The sequence below is a fragment of the Bos indicus x Bos taurus genome, chromosome 15 (genome assembly GCF_003369695.1).
Source record: "Bos indicus x Bos taurus breed Angus x Brahman F1 hybrid chromosome 15, Bos_hybrid_MaternalHap_v2.0, whole genome shotgun sequence".
Lineage (NCBI taxonomy): Eukaryota > Metazoa > Chordata > Mammalia > Artiodactyla > Bovidae > Bos > Bos indicus x Bos taurus.
The window spans coordinates 1,537,216-1,558,820 of record NC_040090.1 but is presented as its reverse complement, the minus strand read 5'-3'; the positions used below and the strand labels follow the sequence as shown (position 1 = coordinate 1,558,820).

Here is a 21,605-nt window from a genome sequence, read left to right as displayed (position 1 = left end):
ATGAGTCTGAGTGAACTCTGGGAGTTGGTGATGGACAGGGAGGCCTGGCATGCTGCGGTTCATGGGGTCGCAAAGAGTCGGACACAACTGAGTGACTAAACTGAACTGAACTGAACTTCTTTATGGTCCAACTGTCACATCCATACATGACTACTGGAAAAACCATAGCTTTGACTAGATGGACCTTTGTTGACAAAAATGATGTCTCTGCTTTTTAATATGCTGTCTAGGTTGGTCATAAGTTTCCTTCCAAGGAATAAGTGTCTTTTAATTTCATGGTTGCAGTTATACATATATATATATATATATATACATCTCCTCTCTTTTTAAAATTATTTTCCCATGTAGGTCATTGCAGAGTGCTGAGTAGAATTCCCTGGGCTGTACAGTAGTTCCTTATTAGTTATCTGTTTTATATATAGTGGTGCATCTATGTCATTCTTCATACTTGTGGAGGCTGAGACGTTCAAGATCAAAGTGCTAGCAGACTCGGGGTCTGGTGAAAGCCTCTTCCTGGTTCGTGGACCACCCTCTCCCTGCGTCCCAGTGTGATAGCAGTGAGAGAGCTGTCTAGTGTCTGCTTTATAAGGGTGCTAACCCCGGTCATCAGAGAAGGAAACAGCAACCCACTCCAGTCTTCTTGCCTGGGGAATCCCATGGACAGAGGAGTCTGGTAGGTTACAGTCCATGGAATCGCAAAAAGTCGGACATGACTGAGCGATTAACACACACACACACACACACACACACACACACACGACCCCATTCATAATGGCTTCACCTAATCGCCCACACAGAACACTCCCACCTCCTAATACCATCACATTGGGGGTGAGATTTCAACATATTAATTTTGGTGGGAACCCAGACTTTCAATCTATAGCTTTTTGCCCCTGGCCTCTGAAAATTTGTGTCCTTCCTACCCACAAAATACATTCATTCCATCCCAGTTCAGTTCAGTTCATTTGCTCAGTCATGTCCAACTCTTTGCAACCCCATGTCGCAGCACGCCAGGCCTCCCTGTCCATCATCAACTCCTGGAGTTCACTCAGACTCACATCCATCGAGTCGGTGATGCCATCCAGCCATCTCATCCTCTGTCATCCCCTTCTCCTCCTGCCCCCAATCCCTCCCAGCATCAGAGTCTTTTCCAATGAGTCAACTCTTCACATGAGGTGGCCAAAGTACTGGAGTTTCAGCTTTAGCATCAGTCCTTCCAAAGAACACCCAGAACTGATCTCCTTTAGAATGGACTGGTTGGATCTCCTTGCAGCCCAAGGGACTCTCAAGAGTCTTCTCCAACACCACAGTTCAAAAGCATCAATTCTTCGGCGCTCAGCTTTCTTCACAGTCCAACTCTCCCATCCCAGTAGTCCTCAAAAGTCTTCGCACAATCCAGCACCCACTGTAATTCTTCTTTTAAAGTATTTATTTGTTTATTTGGCTGCTCCGGGTCTTCCTTGGGGCATATGGGATCTAGTTCCCTGACGTGGGATCTGGTTCCCTGACCAGGGATTGAACTCAGGTCCCCTGCTTTGGTAGTACAGTCTTAGCCCCAAGACCGCCAGGGAAGGGCTCCAGCATGCACTTTAAAATCTAGGTCCAAAGTCTTTTAAAATAGCATCTAAACCAGAGCGAGATGAGACTGAAGGTATAGTTCCTCCTGAGGCCACTTCATCTCCAGCTGTGAACCTGTGAAAGCAAACAATTTACGTGGTAGAGTCTCATCAGACACCGAGTCTGCCCACACCTTGGTCTTAAACTCCCCAGCCTCAGGAACTGTGAAAAAAGAATTCCTGTTGTTTTTGCTGTCATTCTGTTAGAGCAGCCTGAGCTGCTAAGATGATGTTACCCTGTGGAAAGTCTCCTTCCCACTCTGGGGCCCCTCCATCCAGTCTCCCCCTCCCCCCTCACCACCGCTGTCCTTACTTTCTTATGCGTCCTTCCAGGGTTCTTTGTGCATTTGCAACAAAGATTCTTCCACTCCTCCCAGCTTCACACAAAGGGTGACGTATCAGCCACATTGTTCTGCACGCTGTATTTTCAACGCACAATATAGTGTGTAGATCTTCCCATGTCCATAGAAAGAGAACTTCCGCATTCGTGCTTAGCTTTGCATAATCATCCCTTGTATAAAGGGGCTATAATTTGTATTCAGCAGTCTCCATGTGATGGGCGTATGGATTGTTTCCAACCTTTTGCTTTAACAAATAATGCCATAATGAATAACCTCTCATGCCTGTGAGTATCTCCATAGAATAATTTTCTAGAAGTGGAATCTTTTTTGTCAGACGGTATTTGCATGTGTAAGTTGATAGTCCTTGACTTTTGTGGGCGTGTCTTTCTTCTTGTGAGTCTTCTAAAGACAGCCCATAGGAAGAAACTGAACAATTTCCCAGTCAGTAAATACAAATGTGGGGTTTCCCAGGTGGCTTAGTGGTAAAGATTCCACCTGCTAGTGCAGGAGATGTGGGTTTGATTCCTGGTCCAGGAAGATCCCCTGGAGAAGAAAATGGCAACCCACTCCAGTGTTCTTGCCTGGAGAATCCCATGGACAGAGGAGCCTGGCAGGCCACAGTCCACGGGGTCTCAAAGAGTCCGACACGACTGAGCGACTGAACAACAACAGATACAAATGAGTCCCTTCCTTCATCATTGAAGCTTTTTCTAAATGTTCTAGGGGGCTCCCTGGATTCCTTTATTTACCAAATATTTATTAGTTTACCCTCCTCTCCTCCTTCCTCCTCGCCTTCCTCCCTTTTGTCTTTTATTTAACAAATATCTGAGAGTCAATTGTAAGCCAAACTAGGTGCTAGAGGAAGAATGGTGAGTGACACAGACACAATCTTTACTCCTCCGAAGTCCCCATTCTAGTGGGACTGGGAAGAAATAAAACAGGGAAACCTAACAGCCTGCAGAAGAACTGAATAAAAAACACGGTTCTTCTTTGAAGGAGTTAGCAACCAGTCAAGAAGAAATAGGTACACGTCACTGAGCTCTAGAGTAGAAACCGATGGGCACCGTTGATACGAGCCGTGGGAAGCAGGGTGGGACAGGCACAGGGGCAAGACAAGGACTTCAGCGTCTGATGGGCCCGGTTCTGACCCTTGGCTGATGTCCTCCTTCGCAGGGGATTTTGGACCTTGACCGCTGGACTCTCCTGAGCCCTGTTTCTTTATCTGCACAACCATGAAGCCAGTATGCAGGGGTTTTGTAAAGATGGGTGATAATGTTTGTGTGTGCATATGAAGGTCCCGGGCACAGGACCAAGGTGCTCAGTACCTGGCCCCCATCATTTTTGAGTATCCTACTTGTCAGGGCAAGGAAGGGGGCCTATGTCTGTCTGTCTGTCTGGGACAGTCAGAGGAGCCTTTCTGGGGCAGGGCCCTCAGTAGTAGAGCAAAGACATGAAGAAATGGAAGAGAAAGTTTTTAGCATTTTATTATTTCTTTGACTTTTTAGTTTATACTGGGATATAGAAAGTGAAAGTGAAAGTTGCTCAGTCCTGTCCAATTCTTTGCGACCCCATGGACTATCCATGGAGTTCTCCAGGCCAGAATGCTGGAGTAGGTGGCCTTTCCCTTCTTCAGGGGATCTTCCCAACCCAGGGATCGAACCTAGGTCTCCCGAATTGCAGGCAGACTCTTTACCAGGTGAGCCACAAGGGAAACCCGTACCGGGAAATAACAGATGAACAATGCTGTGATTGTTGCTGGTGAACAGCAAAGGGACTCAGCCATACATGTACATGTATCCATTCTCCCCTCCCATCCAGGCTGCCACATAACATTGAACAGAGCTGCATGTGCTGTCCCTTTTAAATACAGCAGCGTGTGCATGTCCATCCCAGACTCCCTAGCTAGCCCTTCCCTCCATCCCTCCCCGCTGGCGACCATAAAGGGGAACGTTTTTTAGTTGGCAGGCACAGCGGAGTTTCAGAGGAGAGACAGGAGGGCTATAGGAGGCCCGTAAAGAAGTTTAATCTGGGTTGAGTTGCCCGACTGGTGGAGAGGAGGAGGGAGCAGGCGGTTGGGGGAAGACAGTGACCTGGTCTGGGGAGGCCCTGACCATTGTGGCGGGGACCGATGACTCTCCTCGGCAGGCTGGGGGCACGGCTGGTCCTTGAAGGTCATTGGGCGGGTGGCTAGGATCATGGGAGGTCACGTGGTTGGGATGATGCTTTAGCAAAGCCAGTCTAGCCAGAGTCGAGATGACCTCACCACCCCATTAGGGGACCACTGCTTCCAGCAGTGACCCCAGGAGGACTCTGGACCAGGGCAATGCCATTGGATGTGAGGACAAATGAGACTTCAGGGGTGACTCTAGGGCTGCTGAGGGCGCGATGGGGAAATGAATGGAAATATGGGAATCCCAAGAAACAGCCTGCGGACTTGGTGGAAAGCAGGACAGACTGCAGGGGGCAAAGTTTGGGGTGGGGAAACCACTTGGGAGGATGCAGTGTTTTTCCAGGCTTCAGGACTAGAGGGTAGAGATCCCACATGAGGGTCCAGAGGTGCCCACCTGCCGCCCCTGTAGGCACCACGGCTCCCCCAAGAAAGCCCAGGCTTGTGTCGAAGGGCATGCATCTGGGCACTGTCCTGACAGGTGGTCCATAGACCTCCCCCGAGAGTCAGTGCCTGTATCCTCCATGCCATGTCCATCCCTGGAGACTCCAAGGGCCACGTGGGCTTGGGCTGTCATGCGAAGTGAGGACCTGTAAGCTCTGCCTTCCCTGCAGGGGACGATTCTTTGGGGGAGAAGCTGTGAGTGGGCCCAGGGCAAGTCGTGACTGCTGAGCTTAGCTGGTGCTAGGCAGGCTTCTGCACTGGCCACATGACAGAGACATCCTGGGCGGGAGAGGGGAGTGGAGCCACAGTCAGAATCGGCACCAGTCATCCAGCCTGGCTTAGAAACAGCCTTGGCTGCGGGAATGTTGTCAACGTGCTTTCACATGAACATGAAATTCAGAAACTTCCGGTCCCGCGTCTCCCAGAAGACACTGCCGCCTCTTTCCGATCCCTGTAATCTCTCCTTCCCTGAGGCCTCATTGGACTCCTGCTGCTCAGTTTGCAAAATCATAGACAGTCTGAACCATGGGATTCATTTTTGTTTTAATCACATAATTTTTAAATTGTTTTGGAACTGTCATGTTAGTAAGGGAAAACGGGAAATCTGTGTTTTTTCTTGCAGTTTGGTTACGACTCATTCGCTCACTCATTCACTTGTTCAGCCGTGAGATAGTTGCTGGTCTCCTGTGTGAGAGCTTGTGCCAGGAGTGGTGTGGAATCATCCATACTCTATTGGCTTTGTCTAGAAGGGATTTTAAAACAGGGTTTCATACCCTCTGAGGAGGGACTGGGCTGCTCAGAAATGATACACAAGCACGTGGGTGTAGAGGAGAAATATGTGTATTGATACTGGGAGGAAATCCCTCATTTTTCATGAGCTTCTCATACAGGCCAGTAGATTGTTCTGAACCCTGATTAGGAAGACTGGCTTTTGGCTAAACTCTGCTTCAGTTTCTTTCTCACCTGGTGGCCTGAGACGGCTTGTTTCACAGGGGTGTTGGGTGGTGACAGTTGAAATCTTAGGAGATTTTTAGTCATGCAGATGCCAAGGCATGTCGTTCAATAAGGAAACAGACCGACACCCGTGAGGACCGAGGAGAAAATCCCCAAGAGTCATTCAGATCATTCTGATCTCTCGGCTCTTGGCTCAGAGCTCAGAAGCACGTGGGTCATTCTGAGCAGTTCAGCAGTTCAACAATCCAGAGTACAAGCCAGGAAACCTGGGCTGAGGTTCTGGCAAAGCTGTTAATGCTACGGAAGTCATGTAACCTCTGGGGCTGCAGTTCTCCTCTTTTGTGAAACAAAAGAGCCGGAAGAGATGCTGACCAAGGTGATATAAACAGCTCCCGGGCTCTGAGAGTGCGCCAGGCTCACCTAACATCACGTCCTACAAAGTGAGCATTGCACGTCTTCCCTCCTTGAGGCCTGGGTCACCGACAGCCTCTGAGATGGCAGCTCCGGCTCACACAGCTGGGAGGCCCCCACTCTGAGTCCTGACCTGGGTCCAAGGACCCCGGTATGTGTTAAACCACCGCCCCATCGCTCCTTGGGTCTGTTCTCTGTCTAGACCCGATGGCTATTATTATATGGATAATAATATTTGGATCCATCAGTATTTGGATCAATCACAACCCTTATCTGAAACACTTTTAAAAATGCTCTTTGCTTTCTTTTTGCTGCTTTCAGGGGCCGGAACACCCAAATCCTGGGAAAAGCTTCAGCGCCCGTGGCTTCCCTCGACATTGTTACCTCCCGGACAGCGAGAAAGGGAGAAAGGTGAGGGCAGGTGTCGGCGTCCCGGCCCCAGCTCTGCTCCCAGTGGTGCTGAGCAGAACTGGGTCTCTTAGCTCTAGATGCCTGTGTAATCAAGTCACCATAGAGAGACTTCTCTGATGGTCCAGTGTCAAAACTCTGCCTTCCCATGCAAGGGTGCAGGTTCGATTCCTGGTTGGGGAACTAAGATCCCTGACGCCTTGCAGCCAAGTCACCAAAATGAAAACAGAAGCAATATTGTAACAGATTCAATAAAGACTTTACAAATGGTCTGGGTCCAAAAAAAAAAAAAAAAATGTCCCAAGTCATAGTGGAGTTAGCTAAAGGAGCGAAGAGATATGACTACAATTTTGCTTTTGTAGCATGGTGGGGGCTGGACTTTTGGCTTTTTTCTCTCCTGGATTTTACGGGCAACAATTCATCTATTTTAGGTTCTTCCTCTAGAGCTTTGCTGCTTACTGGCAGGTCCTGGGAAGAGCAGCAGTAGCAACATCTGGGAGCTCGATGTAAATACAGGTCCTTAGAACTACTTCATTTAACCAGATCTCAGGGGGCCTGACAGCACCTGAGCGCTTGTGAAGCACCGCTCTGAGCAGGGATCTTAATCTGTGGCATTTTACTGTTCTCTGTAATGAAGATTTTTGTTGTTATTTAGTTGCTAAGTCATGGCTGACTCTTTGTGACCCCATGGACTGTAGCCCACTAACCTTCCCTGTCCATGGGATTTCCCAGGCAAGAATACTGGAGTGGGTTGCCATTTCCTTCTCCAGGGGATCTTCTTGACCCAGGGATCAAACCCGAGTTGCTGGCATTGGCAGGCAGATTGTTTACCACTGAGCCACCAGGGACTCAGTCAATGAATACTTTGACTTTCCCCAAAAGAGCAGAGGGAAAAATCGCTGGGTTTCTGGATTCCTAGTGATTCTGGGGGAGGCTTCAGTGGTCTCATGAACTCGAAAGTTAGAATTACAACTTCATGTTCATTTTTTCTGCGGATAAGCCCAGAAAAATCACTGGGTTTTTTAAAACCTTTCCTGATCTCAAAAGCGAAAAGAACTGTTGATTTATTGGCCAAGAGGTGCGTCTTGGTTAGCTCTCTCTAGGTCATGGCACGTAACAACAGCCTCTAAATCTCGGTGGCTTCCTCCAGCCCACGTTTATTTCTCATACAGTTTGTGTTTTACTGACTATGACTCAGTGGCTGCTGTGGGTCAGCTTTCAAGGATTCGGTTCTAAAATTCAGGGAGAAAGAGATCTGCTTCCCTGGTCCATTCCCTCCCCATGGAATGGGGCAGAGGACCAAGAGAGAATGCAAGTGGATTCTACAATCCCATCAAAGCTTCCCCCTGAAGCTTGTCACTTCTGCTCATGCTGTGCAGTTGCTAAGCTGTGTCCGACTCTTTTGTGACCCCATGGACTATAGCCCGCCAGCCTCCTCTGTCCATGGGATTTCCCAGGCAACAACACTGGAGTGGGTTGCCATTTCCTCCTCCAGGGGATCTTCCCAACCCCGGGACTGAACCCACATCTTCTGTATTGGGAAGCAGATTCTTTACCATCTGCACCACCAGGGAAGCCCGTGCCTTTCATAGGCTCCCGCAAGTCACAAGCAAGCCAGACCAGGAGGCTCCTCGGCAAAGAGCGTGCCTACAGCCTCTCACAGCGGGAGAAGCAGAGAGTCTGGGACAACAAGAGAGTCCACCACGTCATCCCGAAGGGGTGCCCAGTGCAGTGTCCCCAGATGAGTCGTCGGGGCCAGTCCTGGTACCCATTTGCTCAGAACCAACAAGTCTCTACACCCGAGACCTGCAGCCCCAACTGCTGGCTAGATGACCCCACCATCAAGTCCTGTGGTTAAAACGTGAATCCTCTTGCCAAGAGCTGTTTCTCCGCCAGGTCTCCTTCTTTTTGTTAATGACATACACTAAGTCCCCTACATGCGAACCTTCAAGTTGTGAACTTTCGAAGATGCCAGCGTGCGTTCCACCAGCATCAGGCGTGAGTGACATTGCAGCTCACCCCCCGTCTCCTGCTGCTGATGGTCCCTCAGCTCCACCACCTCCCACGTCCTCTCCCTGCTCTAATCAGGGACTCTCTTCGCCTGTCCACTCGATGCCGGCCCCCGTGTGCCAGCTGTCGTACTATGATTTCAAGGTGCTGTTCAGTTCAGTTCAGTTCAGTTGCTCCGACTCTTTGCCACCCCATGGCTGCAGCACTCCAGGCCTCCCTGTCCATCACCAATGCCCAGAGTTCACTCAAACTCATGTCCATTGATTCAGTGATGCCATCCAGCCATCTCGTCCTCTCTGTCATCCCCTTCTCCTTCTGCCCTCAGTCTTTCGCAGCATCAGGGTCTTTTCCAATGAGTCAGCTCTTCGCATCAGGTAGCTGGAGTATTGGAGTTTCAGCTTCAACATCAGTCCTTCCAATGAACATTCAGGGCTGATCTCCTTTAGGATGGACTGGTTGGATCTCCTTGCAGTCCAAGGGACTCTCAAGAGTCTTCCCCAACACCACAGTTCAAAAGCATCAATTCTTTGGCATTCATCTTTCTTTATAGTCCAACGCTCACATCCAAGGTACTGTATGTAAGATTAAAAATGTTTTCCTTATTTTCTGTTTGTTTTTTTATGTAATATTTGTGTGAAAATATTATAAGCTACTATTATGGTATAGTACTGTATAGCTGTCTGTGTAGTTGGGTTGGACTTATGAATGCACTGGACTTAACGGATGTGCTATCCTTACTCATATCTCGGGGACTTACCATGCTCTGTATCCCTGGAACCATGCTGGGCACATGAACATGGCCCTGAGACACACACTCCTCCCTGCACTGCCCTCCGAACCACTTGAATCTTTTCCTAATCCTCCAAACTAGTTATCTGTCACCAGAATAGTGATTCTAAAACACAGTTTCCCACATCAGTCTCCTTTGTTTAACAGAAATAAAGTGAGAGAAGAAAACGCAAAACTGTTAGGATGGTTTTCTCAGTTCAGTAGACAAGACCTCCCACAGTTTGGGTCTGAATTGTCCCTTCCCACCCGGTCCTCGCCTGTATCCCCCATGCTTGCTGTTCTCAGACCCTCACCCTGGGTTCCTTTGCAGAGCAAGGTGATAGAGCGTAAGCTTTGAAGCCAGACCAGCCTGGCTTCAGATCCTAGTCCTGCCGTTTACCACGTGTGGGAAATGGACATGAAGTTGATTTGAGTCTCGGTCTCCTACTCCCTGAAAGCGTGTGATCATTTCCAGCTCTGTGGACAGGATGTTGTAAGAGTTAAATGAAGAATTCTTTCTTGTGAAGAGTTTCTTCACATTTGTGAAGAGTCTGCCTGCAATGCGGGAGACCCGGGTTCAATCCCTGGGTCAGGAAGATCCCCTGGAGGAGGAAACGGCAACCCACTCCAATATTCTTGCCTAGAGAATCCCATGGACAGAGAAGCTTGGGCTACAGTCCAAGGAGTTGCTGAGTAACATACAGCTGAGCGACTAGCACACACAGCATTGATGAAAGGCTTCCTTGGTGGCTCAGTGGTAAAGAATCCACTGGCCAAGGCAGGAGATGTGGGTTTGATCCCTGGGTTGGGACGATTCCCTGGAAAAGGAAATGGCAATCTACTCCAGTGTTCTTGCTTGGGAAATTCCATGGACAGAGGAGCCAGGTGGGCTGCAGTCCATGGGGTCACCAAAGAGTCGGATACAAGTTAACAACTAAGCAACAATAACAATAAGCATTTTGTGAAATGCCCAGTTTGGTGGCAGCAGTGATCTGTGCCTTGGATGATATGTCTTCCCTGTGCCTGTACATTCTTCTCTATTAATACACCTCAAATCCTCCCCGCTCTCTGAGACTCAGCTCACAAGCATCCCCTCCATGAAATCTATCCTGACACCCACTTGTGGGTCAGCAGAGTCATGCCTGAGACCAGAATGTAAAGGCAGGCAGGTCTGAAGTCAGGGCCCGCTCTGGCACTTTTGAGCTGCATGACCCAGACACATCTGTTATCCTCCGAACCTGTTTCCTCTTCCGCAGAGAAGGGATAATGAGTATCCTGTCATAGCCAACTGTTAGGACCATTAGATGAACCAGAGTCTGGCACTTAGTAGGTAAGCAGTCAGGAAGTGGTGGCTCTTAGTTTCAGCATCTTCCAGCCTTTTATTTTTTTTTTTAACTGTTCTGGGTCTTCATGCTGGCTCTTCACCACACAGACTTTTCTCTAGCTGCAGGGCCTTCTCTTACTGCAAAGCATGGGCTCTGGGGTGCAGGAGCTTCAGTCGTCCGGACACAAGGTCTCAGTAGTTTCGGCTCCTAATGGTCATGGCTCATGAGCTCCGAGGCATGTGAGGTCTTCCCAGCTCCGGAATCAAACCCACATCACCTGCACCGGCAGGCAGATTCTTTCCCATGGAGCCACTGGGAAGCCCCTGCTGATCTGATCACTAAGATTCCTCACCTCCAGTTCATACCATGTTTACAGGCTTTCGGTTTTGAACCCAGTGCATTTTTATCAGGTGCCTTCTTCACACTGGGCAGGGCGTCAGGCGTTTGTCTCCCTCAACCAAGATTGTTTTTCAGTGTAGCTGAATTGAAACATGCTGCACGTCCTCACACCTCTCTGAGCCTCACCCGTGACTCAGAGGTAATGACAGCACCTGCCAGACCTGGTGCTAGATTTCCCATCTGAGCCTCACAGCCAAGGTGAGGCTCAGATGGGAAATCTAGCACCAAGGCTGGTTGTGAGGATCGGATGAAAAAATAACTATGAAATGGCCTGGAAGAGGTCGAACACTTCTACCATGTCCCTGGAGAAGCACTGCACAGCATTAGCTGTGAGTCAGTTAATGCCACACTCTTGTGCTGGTGGCGGTGGGCACGGCTCAGAAGATCTCAGACTGCTCCTAAGAGCCTCGAATTCCTAGATCCCAGCTTTTAAAATGCTGCTATGATGCCAGTTTCCCAGGTGGTGCTTGCGGTAAAGAACCGACCTGCTAGTGCAGGAGATGTAAGAGATGTGAGTTCCATCCCTGGATAGGGAAGATCCCCCAGAGCAGGAAATGGCAACCCACTCCAGTATTCTTGCCTGGAGAATCCCATGGACAGAGGAGTCTTGTGGCCTACGGTCCATGGGATCACAGAGAGCTGGACATGACTGAAGTGACTTAGCGTGCGTGATGCTGGGCCCTAACATTAGTTGAGTGTTATGCCAGGCACTGCTGTGAAAGCACTCTGCATGTAGGGCCCCCTAAGACGCTCACAACCTTTGGAGGTAAGCAGTACCACTGAAAGCTCAGAGAGGTCATGTAACTTGTCCAAGGCCAGCCTGTTGGTCCGTGACAGAGTCAAGACTGAACCAGGTCCTTGAGTCCACTTCCAACTCCTGTCCATTCCCTGTGCTTCTTGGAGCACTGTCATGTGGGCAGGGCTGGGACCCCTGGGCGGGGAAAGCGTCCTCCCTGCGGATGATCTTTGACCAGCACAGCCTGTCTGGCGCTGATCTCCCCCGTTTTCTCTCAGGTCCTGAAGCTGCTTCTCGTGGCCTGGGACCGCCGCCTCATCTTTGCCATCGGGACATCCAGCACCACGGGTGAGTCAGACACCGTCATCTGGAATGAAGTCCATCACAAGACAGAGTTCGGCTCTAACCTCACCGGCCACGGTTACCCAGACGCCAACTACCTGGACAACGTGCTGGCCGAGCTGGCCGCCCAGGGCATTTCCGAGGACAGCGCTGCCCAGGAGAAGGACTGAGCGGGGGGTGGGGCCTCGGGGGGGCAGGGGTGTGGGAGCCACAGGGCAGGAAGTAGGGAGAGTCAGGGTGGAAGTTGGTGCCGTGCCCTCCTGAGCCCCTTGTGCAGTCTCCATCTCCCATCCTTCCGGCCACAGCAGGGAGCCAGAGTGAATAAGGGGGTGTCATTCACAAACCTCATCCAACACACAGGGGCTGTGGGACAGGGTGAGGGCCGCCCTCCATCTGTTCCTGTGGAGTTTCGGTGCTGGGTAGGCAGGGACTCCTCCCCTCACCGTCCCCTACCCCCCAGCAGGGGGCACGGTCAGCACACTTAGGGTACGGGCACCTCTTACCCTGGCCTTGTGAAGCCAGAGGCGCCCGCCTTGGCTGGCTTCTCGCTGCTTCCACTCTGCTTGGAGAGCGGAGTTTCTACTTTTCTCTCACCCCCTGGAGGTGAGGAGCTCTCACTGTGCAAGACTGAGGGGCAGAGGGGTGAACCGCTAAACCACTGCGACATCGGCAACCGATGCCTCGATGTACATCGAGGAAGTGCTTCTCACCAAGAGGGTCTGAGCAGTGAGGGCTTCCAGGAGCATCTCAGCTCCCATCGTGGTCCTGGCTGCTCCCGCCTCCCGCTCACCCCTCTCCCCTGTCCAAAGAGGCATCCGATTCTCTTATGCAGACGGAGGGACTCTGGGATTCCTCTCTGGGGCGCTATGTCTCCCGCCCCTCTCTGATCAGACCAGAGCCTGCGTCCCACTTAGCATCTGAATTAGTCCTCAGGGAGAGGAGCCCAACTCTTCCAACTCATCCCAGACCAGCTCAAAGATTCCTTGTGATTCATCCAGTCACTGTGAGTGGAGCCCAGGCTGGGCTCCGTGCCATCTGTGGATGTGTGTGTGTGTGTGTGCATGCGCGTGTGCACAGCGCTGGGCCAGGCTCTGCCGCTGGGCCAGGTTGGTGGAGGGTCCCATCGTGATCTCACACTCTGGTTCTGCAAGCTGTCGGACCCCAGTCTGATGGGACTGAAACAGCCAGGCAGCGGTTCGTCAATGTGCCTCACTGTCTGACATCTGTCCCATAGTCAACATGAACCCAGACGGAGACAGAGCTGCGCTTGGGGCGGGGGGAGGTGTAGGGTGCGGGGTGGATGGGCCCCTTTGTATATCTCTCTCAAGGTGGGATCTGAGCTGGTCCACGAGGACCTCAGCAGGTCTCCATGCACGTTGTCCAATGAGCCTGGAGGGGGTGCGGGGACCCTCATCTCCCTCTGCAATGACAGGCTGGCCCAGTGCATGAGGGAGCCTCCAGCCCTTTCCCAGCAGGGGTGGGACCACCTTGGGGTCCAGTCCAACCTGTGTCAGGGTTGTGACCCAACACCCTGCTGTCCCCTCCCCCACATTCCCCTCGGCTCCCATGAAGTTGGGGGTCAGGGAGGAGAGACGGGATGAAGAAGGCAACCCCAATTCTGCCCCCTTTGAAAGTGGATTCTCTGAACTCCGTGTTTGGGGGAAGTCGCTCTGGATCCTGATTCGAATTTATATACCTCGTGTCTGGGGCTCTGACATATATATATATCTCTCTCTATATATATATCTATATATATATAGAGAGAAGGTTTTCATTGCTGGAAAAATGGAAATGGAAAAGCCTTCAGACGCGGTACTGAAGTTAGAAGCCACAGCCAAACTTTTCCAAGGGTCGGCTCTGAGTGCCCTGCTCTCAGGCCTGCAGGCATTCTGACGGGGGCGGCCAGTGGGTTCGCTCGGGCGCACTGGTGCTGAGCTCGTCCTCCTCTTCCTCGTGGCAGAAGACGTGAAAGTGTTAGTTGCCAAGCTGCCCTGGGGATATTAGTTAGCTCCAGCGAAGGGCGCTCTGGCAGGAGGCCTTCCAGCCTCACCCATCGGTCATTTATCTCACCAGCAGGCCAGGAGACTGGCCCCCAGCCCACCATACAACGGGGCAGTTTCCTGCCGCAGCCGGGAAGGAAACATCCAAACTCAACGGGAGAGCCCTCCCTTAGCATTTCATGTCAGCCCATGCCCGTTGCCGGACCACCCTGTGCCAGAGGAGGGCCTCATCGTAAGCCCGACTACGCCCCCACCCTCCTTCGGCATCCTTGTCCGGGATCCTCTGGGCTCCTCACCCACAGGAACGCGGAAACAGACCCAGAGTCGGCGGGTAGACAGAGCGGTGTGGCTAGATGTGGGGAAAGAAGGGAGGCTGGTAACTGGCAGAGGGCCGGGTGGAGAGACTGATTTCCCTGGGTCGGCCAGAAGAAGGTGCGGGTGGAGAAGGAGACGGGCCCAGGGCAGAGAGAAGAGGCTGCAGGGGAAAGGCAGGCAGGCGGTGCCCCTTTGAGAGTCGTCTTCACACCTTCCAGCCTCCCCCTCGGGATGCTGATAGTACTGATGGCCTGTGTCTCTTCCCGAGATGCTTGTAGGGGCTACCTCATCTGCTGCTCTTCTAGTGGGACTTTCTGGGCAGAAGGAACCGTTCATGTCCTTTTCTAACACTGTGCCAGGCAAAGGGGATGGGAAGGGCATGCCTCTGCCCTCTCTCTCATGCCAACCTGAAAAGGTACAGCCCTGGGTTGGGCGAGAACCCCCGCCGGCAGAGGTCCTGTGTATCCATCACTCGGACGCAGGAAGTCCTCCCGCCGGAAGCCCTGCTGTGTTCCCTGCCCCGTGCAGGGAATCCCACGCCTGTCCTCTCATCGTCTTAGCACCAGCAGCCTCGTGTCTCCCCTCCTGAGTCTCCGGGGAGGACACGTGGGACTGGAGACAAACCCTGTTAGTGCTCATCCCTTGAAAGGTGGATCGTGTGTGTGTGTGTGTGTGTGTGTGTGTGTGTGTGTGTGTGTGTGTGTGTGTGTGTGTGTGTAGTTGCCTTTGTGTTTCCATACCCCTTTGGGGAAGCCTGGACTTCTTTGTGGTTTCACGCCTGGTCCAAAGTGCTCGTCCTGGTGTTGTGGGCATGAGATGGTTGGGGGGAAGGTCCTGTGTGGTACAAGGAAGGGCCCTGTCCTCTTTTCCTGGTCTGTGGTCCCTGGCATTGATGGTGGGGCGGGGGGCGGGGGGTTGGTGGTTCTGGGGGAGAGCGGGTGACTGTCCTGTTGTAAATCACTGTAACTGGTGTGTTTTGAAGTCCTTGGTGTTGCTCTGTGAGTGGACATCGCCACCTGGTGCTCATGAGGTTTACGTGCGGAACAATAAACGGCAAACAACAACCGCAAAGTGTCCTCAGCCTGCTTTCCGTCCATCCGTGCGCCTACCGGTGAGGATTTGGGGAACCTCGCCAAGTCCGCGAGCAACCGCAAGTCCTTCCACTGAACGGGAGAGTCCCTTTTTCTACTCTTTTTTACATCTTTACCCACACATTTGACCAAGTAACCTACTTTGACTTCTTGTTCCTCCGAAGAAACAGACGACCTGGCAGGGGAAACAAGTGAAGCAGTAGGGGAAAGACCATCTTAAAAACCACGAGCGTTTGCTTCTCAAAGTTCCCTTCACTTGGCCACAATGTCCGGTACATTTCAATAGCTCACAGGCTGTGTTTTTCAGATGTACTCAATTGCTAAGCGGGGTCCAACTCTTCGACCCCAGGGACTGTCGCCCACCAGGCGCCTCTGTCCATGAGATTTCACAGGCAAGAATACTGGAGTGGGTTGCCATTTCCTCCTCCAGTTTTTCAAATCCCGATTCGAATGAGAACACAAAGATAAAATGCAATTGCAAAGGGGCTTTTGTCACCCAAATGTGTCCTTGTTTCTGACGGTCCACGGAGTGTGGTTTTCTTGGAAGTCTGGATCAGTGTTTCCAGATTCCAACCTGAGCTAGCCAGTCAAGAAAGCAGGACTCAGAGAGTAGAACCTATGTAACCCCCATCAGGGTTTGGATTTTGTAAAGTGACTTGATGAATGTAAACCTCAGGCTGTCTCATTCTGATTTCCTGTGGATGAATAGAGAACACATTCCTCAAGTACACATTTTAATACATATTTACGTGCAACATTGTTAGAAGCCTAAGTTGGTGAAGAACTTTTCATTTCAGTGGGCTGTTAGTACATTAAAAGTCTCAGAGTTTAAAGGTATACTTTGTTTATCCGATTCAATAATCTTCAAGAACTCATAGGGAAGTCAGTATCAGCAGGAAAGTGGTTAGCTTGGCTGAAACATACCCACAAAACCCCCAGAGGTGAGGGAAGGCATTTTAATGCTTAAGAAGCAGGGGTTTAGTACAGAGGTTGTAGAAATCTCTGTCTGGCTGAGAGCACAGCTCCAGTTTTGTGAGTCACTCCTCTGTATTGTAGTGGGAGTGACTGTAGGACCTCAGTCTTGTCTTCCCACAATCTGGGACAGTTCAAGCTCCCAGAAGAAGGACCTGGTAGAAGCCAAACTTGTGACTGCAGGTGTTAAATGAGGACAGGACAAATTATCCTTCATCCAGGATAACTCACCCACGACATTCGATTTGGTGAAGAAATACATAGCTTTAAAAATACAGTGCAGACTATTAACAGAGTCACCCTAATAATTACAATTAAGTGAAACCATTATTAAAATTAGGCAAAGCATCAAATGCCAGGTGACAATCATGCATCCTATGAGGTGTCCCAGGGGAGTCAATGTGGGACTGAAATAAACGTGCCACAAAAGATGTTGGGTGTCTTTTTTCTTTTCATTTAAGAACATTGATTTGATCACATCAACCTCCTTTCTGCTGGAGAAAAGAAAAGGACAGGGTACATGATTGGGTTTTTTCTATCTTGTCCAGATTTGGGGGATGCAGTGATAATTAGATGTGGATATACTTTGATTTCTTGCATCTTTCTTGTCTTCCACCCCCAGAAAAATTTCGGAATGTGGGGTGTGTGTACGTGTGTGTTGAGGTGGGTGTGTGCACGTGATGGGAGAGTAGAAAGGGGGGATGGTCATCTATGGAAGAGGGAGGGACCGTACCTGGGTAACAGAACACAAGAGGGTCACGCTTGATCTAGCCAAATTCTTTGCCCCACTTAGGATAAGCTGAGAGGACGAAACCAGGCAGCTGGTTCTGGGTAAGAATTCCACTTCCCCATAGTACCAGAATCTTTTCTAGCTTTCACCCTTTCTTCACTCACTGCTGGTCTCCAAACCACCCCTTCCCCCTTGACCTCCTAAGAGAAGTTTAAATGTTAAAATATTCTCTGAGGACCTCACGACACTAGTCTGAAGTCCAAGAGTGGCCTGGTCTCAGTAACTCTTAATTGTGGGGAGCTTGAAAAGAGTAGGCTTGGTCTAGGCACCATCTCCTGGTCCAGAGGAGACGACGCAGTCATCAGTACCTCAAAAAGAAATGTGATAGCCAAGCAGGACCTGCTGTGTCTTCTGGGGCTCTTCTGGGAGTGTGAAATCCAGACAGCTTTCAAAAAACACAAAATGGGGGGGGGGCGGTAATGTTCAAAGACATCCTTAGAGCTCATGAATTGGAAACCATGGCTGACCTCAGATTAAATGCATCCTCAAATCCAAATATGAACATTCTCCCTTGTCCTTCTTGCACACAAACTTTCAGGTGAAGATAATGGCACACACCGAGAAGAGACGACCGCCTCAAGTTTTAGGCTCCAGGATGACTTTTGCTTAAACAGTCACAATTGCCCTCCAGTCCCTCTCCCAACTTTGTCCATATTTATTTCCTGGCCCAGAGACCTAGAAAGTCACAGTTCCACAAGGACTTCTGTTGCACTTGACACAGCAATACTTAGGAGGGCAGAAGTGGAGAGAAAAAGAAATGAAAGCCATGCTTGAAGGCCTGACTGGGGAGGAGAGAAACTGTGTCCTGGGAGAGCCTAGGCAGGGTTCTGTGCCTGCTCTTGGTCAAGGGCATCTCCATTCACAGCAGCGCCTGCAGCCAAACTCTGCTTCTCATCCTGGAGGGCCTGGTATCCCTTTTTCCTGGACTTCCGGGCACCATAGATGGCCAGGGCAACGACCCCTGCCAGGGCGATGGTCACCCCCAGGGTGAGCCCCGCGGCTGCTCCTCCAGACAGACCCTCGCCGTCTCCATGGACGACTCTCATGGCCCTGCGAAGCTCTAGGGGCTCCCCCAGCCTCCACTGGTGGGTCTGGGGATCTTTAATCCAGGAGCTGGCCGTCTCGTGGTTAGTCACCAGGACAGTGTTGGTGGCCACTTGACTCATGAGGGGTGGTCGGGTGTAAGGAGGGAGCCTGACAGGAGGCAGAGACCCTCCAGTAAAAAGCCCGGCTTTGACACAGTAAGACACTTGGCACCCATCACTGATGAGGGCTAGGTGTTGGCTAAAGCCCCCCGGACACTTTCTTAGAGAAGGTGCCCCCAGATCTTTGGATGTGGCAGAATCCACCAAGGGGTTCCCCGCCGCACAGCTAAAGAACCCACCAAAGGGAATGGAAAATCTATATCCCAACTCATAGTCCAGAGAGGCACATACCTTAAGGTTTTCAAAAAGTTTCAGTTGAAAATAGCCGGCTGGGCACGACTGGGCATTGGTCAGAGGATTTATGCTCTTCCCACTGAAGAGCCCACCAAAAAGGAGCCCAGAGTTTTCAGATACTTGGCCACTGGCTGCACACCAAAAAGCCCTGAATTCAGCCCTAGCTACTCGAAACACGTCTTCACACACTGTCTTGCAGAAGATGTAGAGGGTACACTTGCGGGAACATTCCAGGTGGTTGTAACCCTCCTCGTGGGTCTGAGTGAGCAGCTGGACTGGGGAGTAGCCAGAGGGGCAGGACACGCTGCCAGTCAGAGGATTCTTCTGCTCCAGGTTCTGGCAGAGTTGGACAACCTCATTCCCTGAGAACTGGGTGCATTCCTGGTAAACTCCCCCGAAGGAGAAATTGGTCATCTTCCCTTCGCAAGAGCCATCGTCAGTGTTGGCTTGGAAGTTGAAGTTGGGGGAGCTGAGATCTGTGCAGCCGGGGTAGGTGTTGACCGCATAATACCTGCGCACGGCAGCTTCCACCGTCTTCGACAGCTTTCTCACCAAGGGTCCCGGCAGGTCAGGCAGTCGTTCGGGGTTGATGAAGAAATACAGAGGCAGGCCAGCTCGGTCCATGGCCACCAGGTGGTTGCTGACGCCCTGCTGCCAGGCCTGGAGGGTGATGCCTGGGTAAAATGGAAGTCCTCCAAAGCTCTGAACTCTGGAGTTAGTTCGGTTTGAGAGGTAGCTCTTGGTGAAGGCATTCTGCGAGGTGTAGTTCTCCTCAAATTTGAAGTTCACGATGTTCAGGAAGGTGATTCCAGCGGACGCGGTCACGGCACTGCGGCTGCTCTGGCTGTCCTGCAGGAAGGACGACCTGATGTGGTCCTCCTGAATGAGTGCGGCCCCTGCGTCCACGCTGGTGATGACATGGGTACCGTAGTTGAGGACCAGGAGTTCTGCCAAGTAGGTGGCCATCCGGGTCTGGTTGTTCTCCAGTTGCTCTGAGATGTCCATGAGCGCCTTCTTAAACCCCAAGCTTAGCTCTGCATCTGGGTTGATTTTGACCGTGTAGACCAGGTTTCTTACCTGAACCTGGGTAGTTACAGCTTGATCCTTCACCTGAAGCGTCTTTATCCTCTGGAACTCAAGGGAGAACTTGCCGTTGACTTTGGAAAAAAGAGAGAGCTCCATGTTGATGGAGTTGGAGGTGCTGCTCTGGTAGTTTACCCAGGACTCCAGGATTTTGGAGTTCATCTCCAGGTTGCTCTGCTTCTGGGGAATGGTGAAGATCTCATCCGGGACGATGTACTGCCCGTCTTCCGTGGTCCTGCAGTGGCTGTAAGCCAACTCCATCACCCGTCCCGTGTCCACGTTCCGCAGGTTATCCCAGCCGCCTCCAGGTAAGACGGGCAGAACGGGCAATTTTAAGGCATTCTTGCAATTTTGAAACCCAGGCTCATCGGTCGCTCCCCAAGATGTGTCCGTTTCAGCCCATGTTGCCACTGCCCAGATTAGAAAGGCACCCCTGAAGCTGTTCATGGCTCAGACAGCCCCGGCCTGACCCACCGGTCCTAAGCTGTGGCCAGAGGGCTTGGGGCAGACTGAACTGATGGGAAAGAAAGCCGTTGCTGAAACAAAAAGTTTAGCAGTTCTCCTAAAGCCACCAGTTCCTCTTTGGGCTAGTCTAATCTCGAAATGGGGAAATGAGAGTCGATTCGAACTCTAAGGTCCATCAGGACTGAAAACATTGTGTGGCACTAGATAGGAAACCCAGCCCTGTATCCTTAACAGTCAGCTGCCCCCGACCCCCCAGCGCCCAGCTGGTTACTCTGCACAGCAGTGGGCACTCAGAAAAAACACAACCACACACCTTACCGCTACCCCCATGAGAGCGTTCCAGCTTTGAAAGAAAGCTTTGGTTTCATTTTTTATTCACTCTCTTGATGGTTCTGCTTTCCCCTAATGACTCTCTGTTGGGACTTCAATATCACTCTCCTTTTCCTCTGTGTATAGTTGGCAATAACTCGGTACCTGCTCTTATAACTTTAATTTTTTCATTCCATGGTTAAGTGCATGTAACTTAGACAGATGTGTAAAAATGAATGCGGTCTTCACCATTCAGGTTTTTAAAGCAGCAATTCATTTGTTGTGTCGTAAGGAGAAGATAACTTCATGAATTTGCATTTGTGTACTAATGCTAACAGAGAAGGCAGTGGCACCCCACTCCAGTACTCCTGCCTGGAAAATCCCATGGACGGAGGAGCCTGGTGGCCTGCAGTCCATGGGATCGCTAAGAGTCGGACACGACTGAGCGACTTCACTTTCACTTTTCACTTTCCTGCATTGGAGAAGGAAACAGCAACCCACTCCAGTGTTCTTGCCTGGAGAATCCCAGGGACGGGGGAGCCTGGTGGGCTGCCATCTATGGGGTCGCACAGACTCAGACACGACTGAAGCGACTTAGCATCAGCAGCAGCAACTAGTGCTAAGTCTATTAAGCCTCATTATTTAAAGTAGTCTTTTCAGGCCCATAGACCTAAAATCAGGCTTGATTGGAGCCCAGTTCTGTTGGTTCTTTGGGACAACTAGCACATTGAGTGGAAGCCAGGGAATCCAGAGGAGTTAATGGAAATTCCCAATTGCACCCTTATGTCACCCTGATGGCTCCCAGCTGCACCCTTACACCATGAACCAGACGCAGGACTGAGACTGCAAAAGCCATGTTTCAATTCACAGGCTGCCTGTCTGCATTCTGGAAAGACAATTTCAAGGAATTGAATCACCACAGGATTGTCACTGAGGCAGCTGACAGGTGTTTTCAGAAATAATGAGGCCGGTTGCCTAGCTTTACAGGCGGAGCATCACTAGTTGCTATTAAAACCTTGACACAATCTAGAAAAAATGATACAGATGGACCTGTTTGCTTAGAGAACAGACATAGCGAACAAACGCATGGGCACCAAAGACGGAAAATGGGGTGGGGTGAACGGGGCTCACATGTGTGTGAGTTAAGTAGATCGCTAATGAGAACCAGCTGAAGAGTCCAGGGGAAAAGAGAAGATACATACAGTCTGTTTGTAGGACAC

At 50.9% G+C, this 21,605-nt stretch overlaps 2 protein-coding genes across 4 annotated transcripts in view; one reads left to right on the top strand and one right to left on the bottom strand.

Annotated features, from left to right (window-relative positions):
* Positions 1–15,307, top strand: part of DTX4 (deltex E3 ubiquitin ligase 4) — a 44,100-nt gene extending 28,793 nt beyond the window's left edge. For all 3 annotated transcript variants that reach the window (XM_027562230.1, XM_027562229.1, XM_027562228.1), the window contains exons 8-9: positions 6,255–6,344; positions 11,858–15,307. In XM_027562230.1, coding sequence (XP_027418031.1) covers positions 6,255–6,344; positions 11,858–12,091 — 324 coding nt within the window. In that variant the 3' untranslated portion in view covers positions 12,092–15,307. The remainder of the gene's footprint in view (positions 1–6,254; positions 6,345–11,857) is intronic.
* Positions 15,308–16,044: 737 nt separating this feature from the next.
* On the bottom strand, positions 16,045–20,171 carry LOC113905230 (macrophage-expressed gene 1 protein). Its single transcript, XM_027562227.1, has one exon. It carries the CDS (start codon positions 20,056–20,058, stop codon positions 17,905–17,907), a length of 2,154 nt encoding a protein of 717 aa, XP_027418028.1. The 5' UTR covers positions 20,059–20,171; the 3' UTR covers positions 16,045–17,904.
* Positions 20,172–21,605: the final 1,434 nt, after the last annotated feature.

Excerpts from the sequence above, each read along its gene's own strand:
- LOC113905230 (XM_027562227.1), bottom strand. The coding sequence starts at position 20,058 with ATGAACAGCTTCAGGGGTGCCTTTCTAATCTGGGCAGTGGCAACATGG.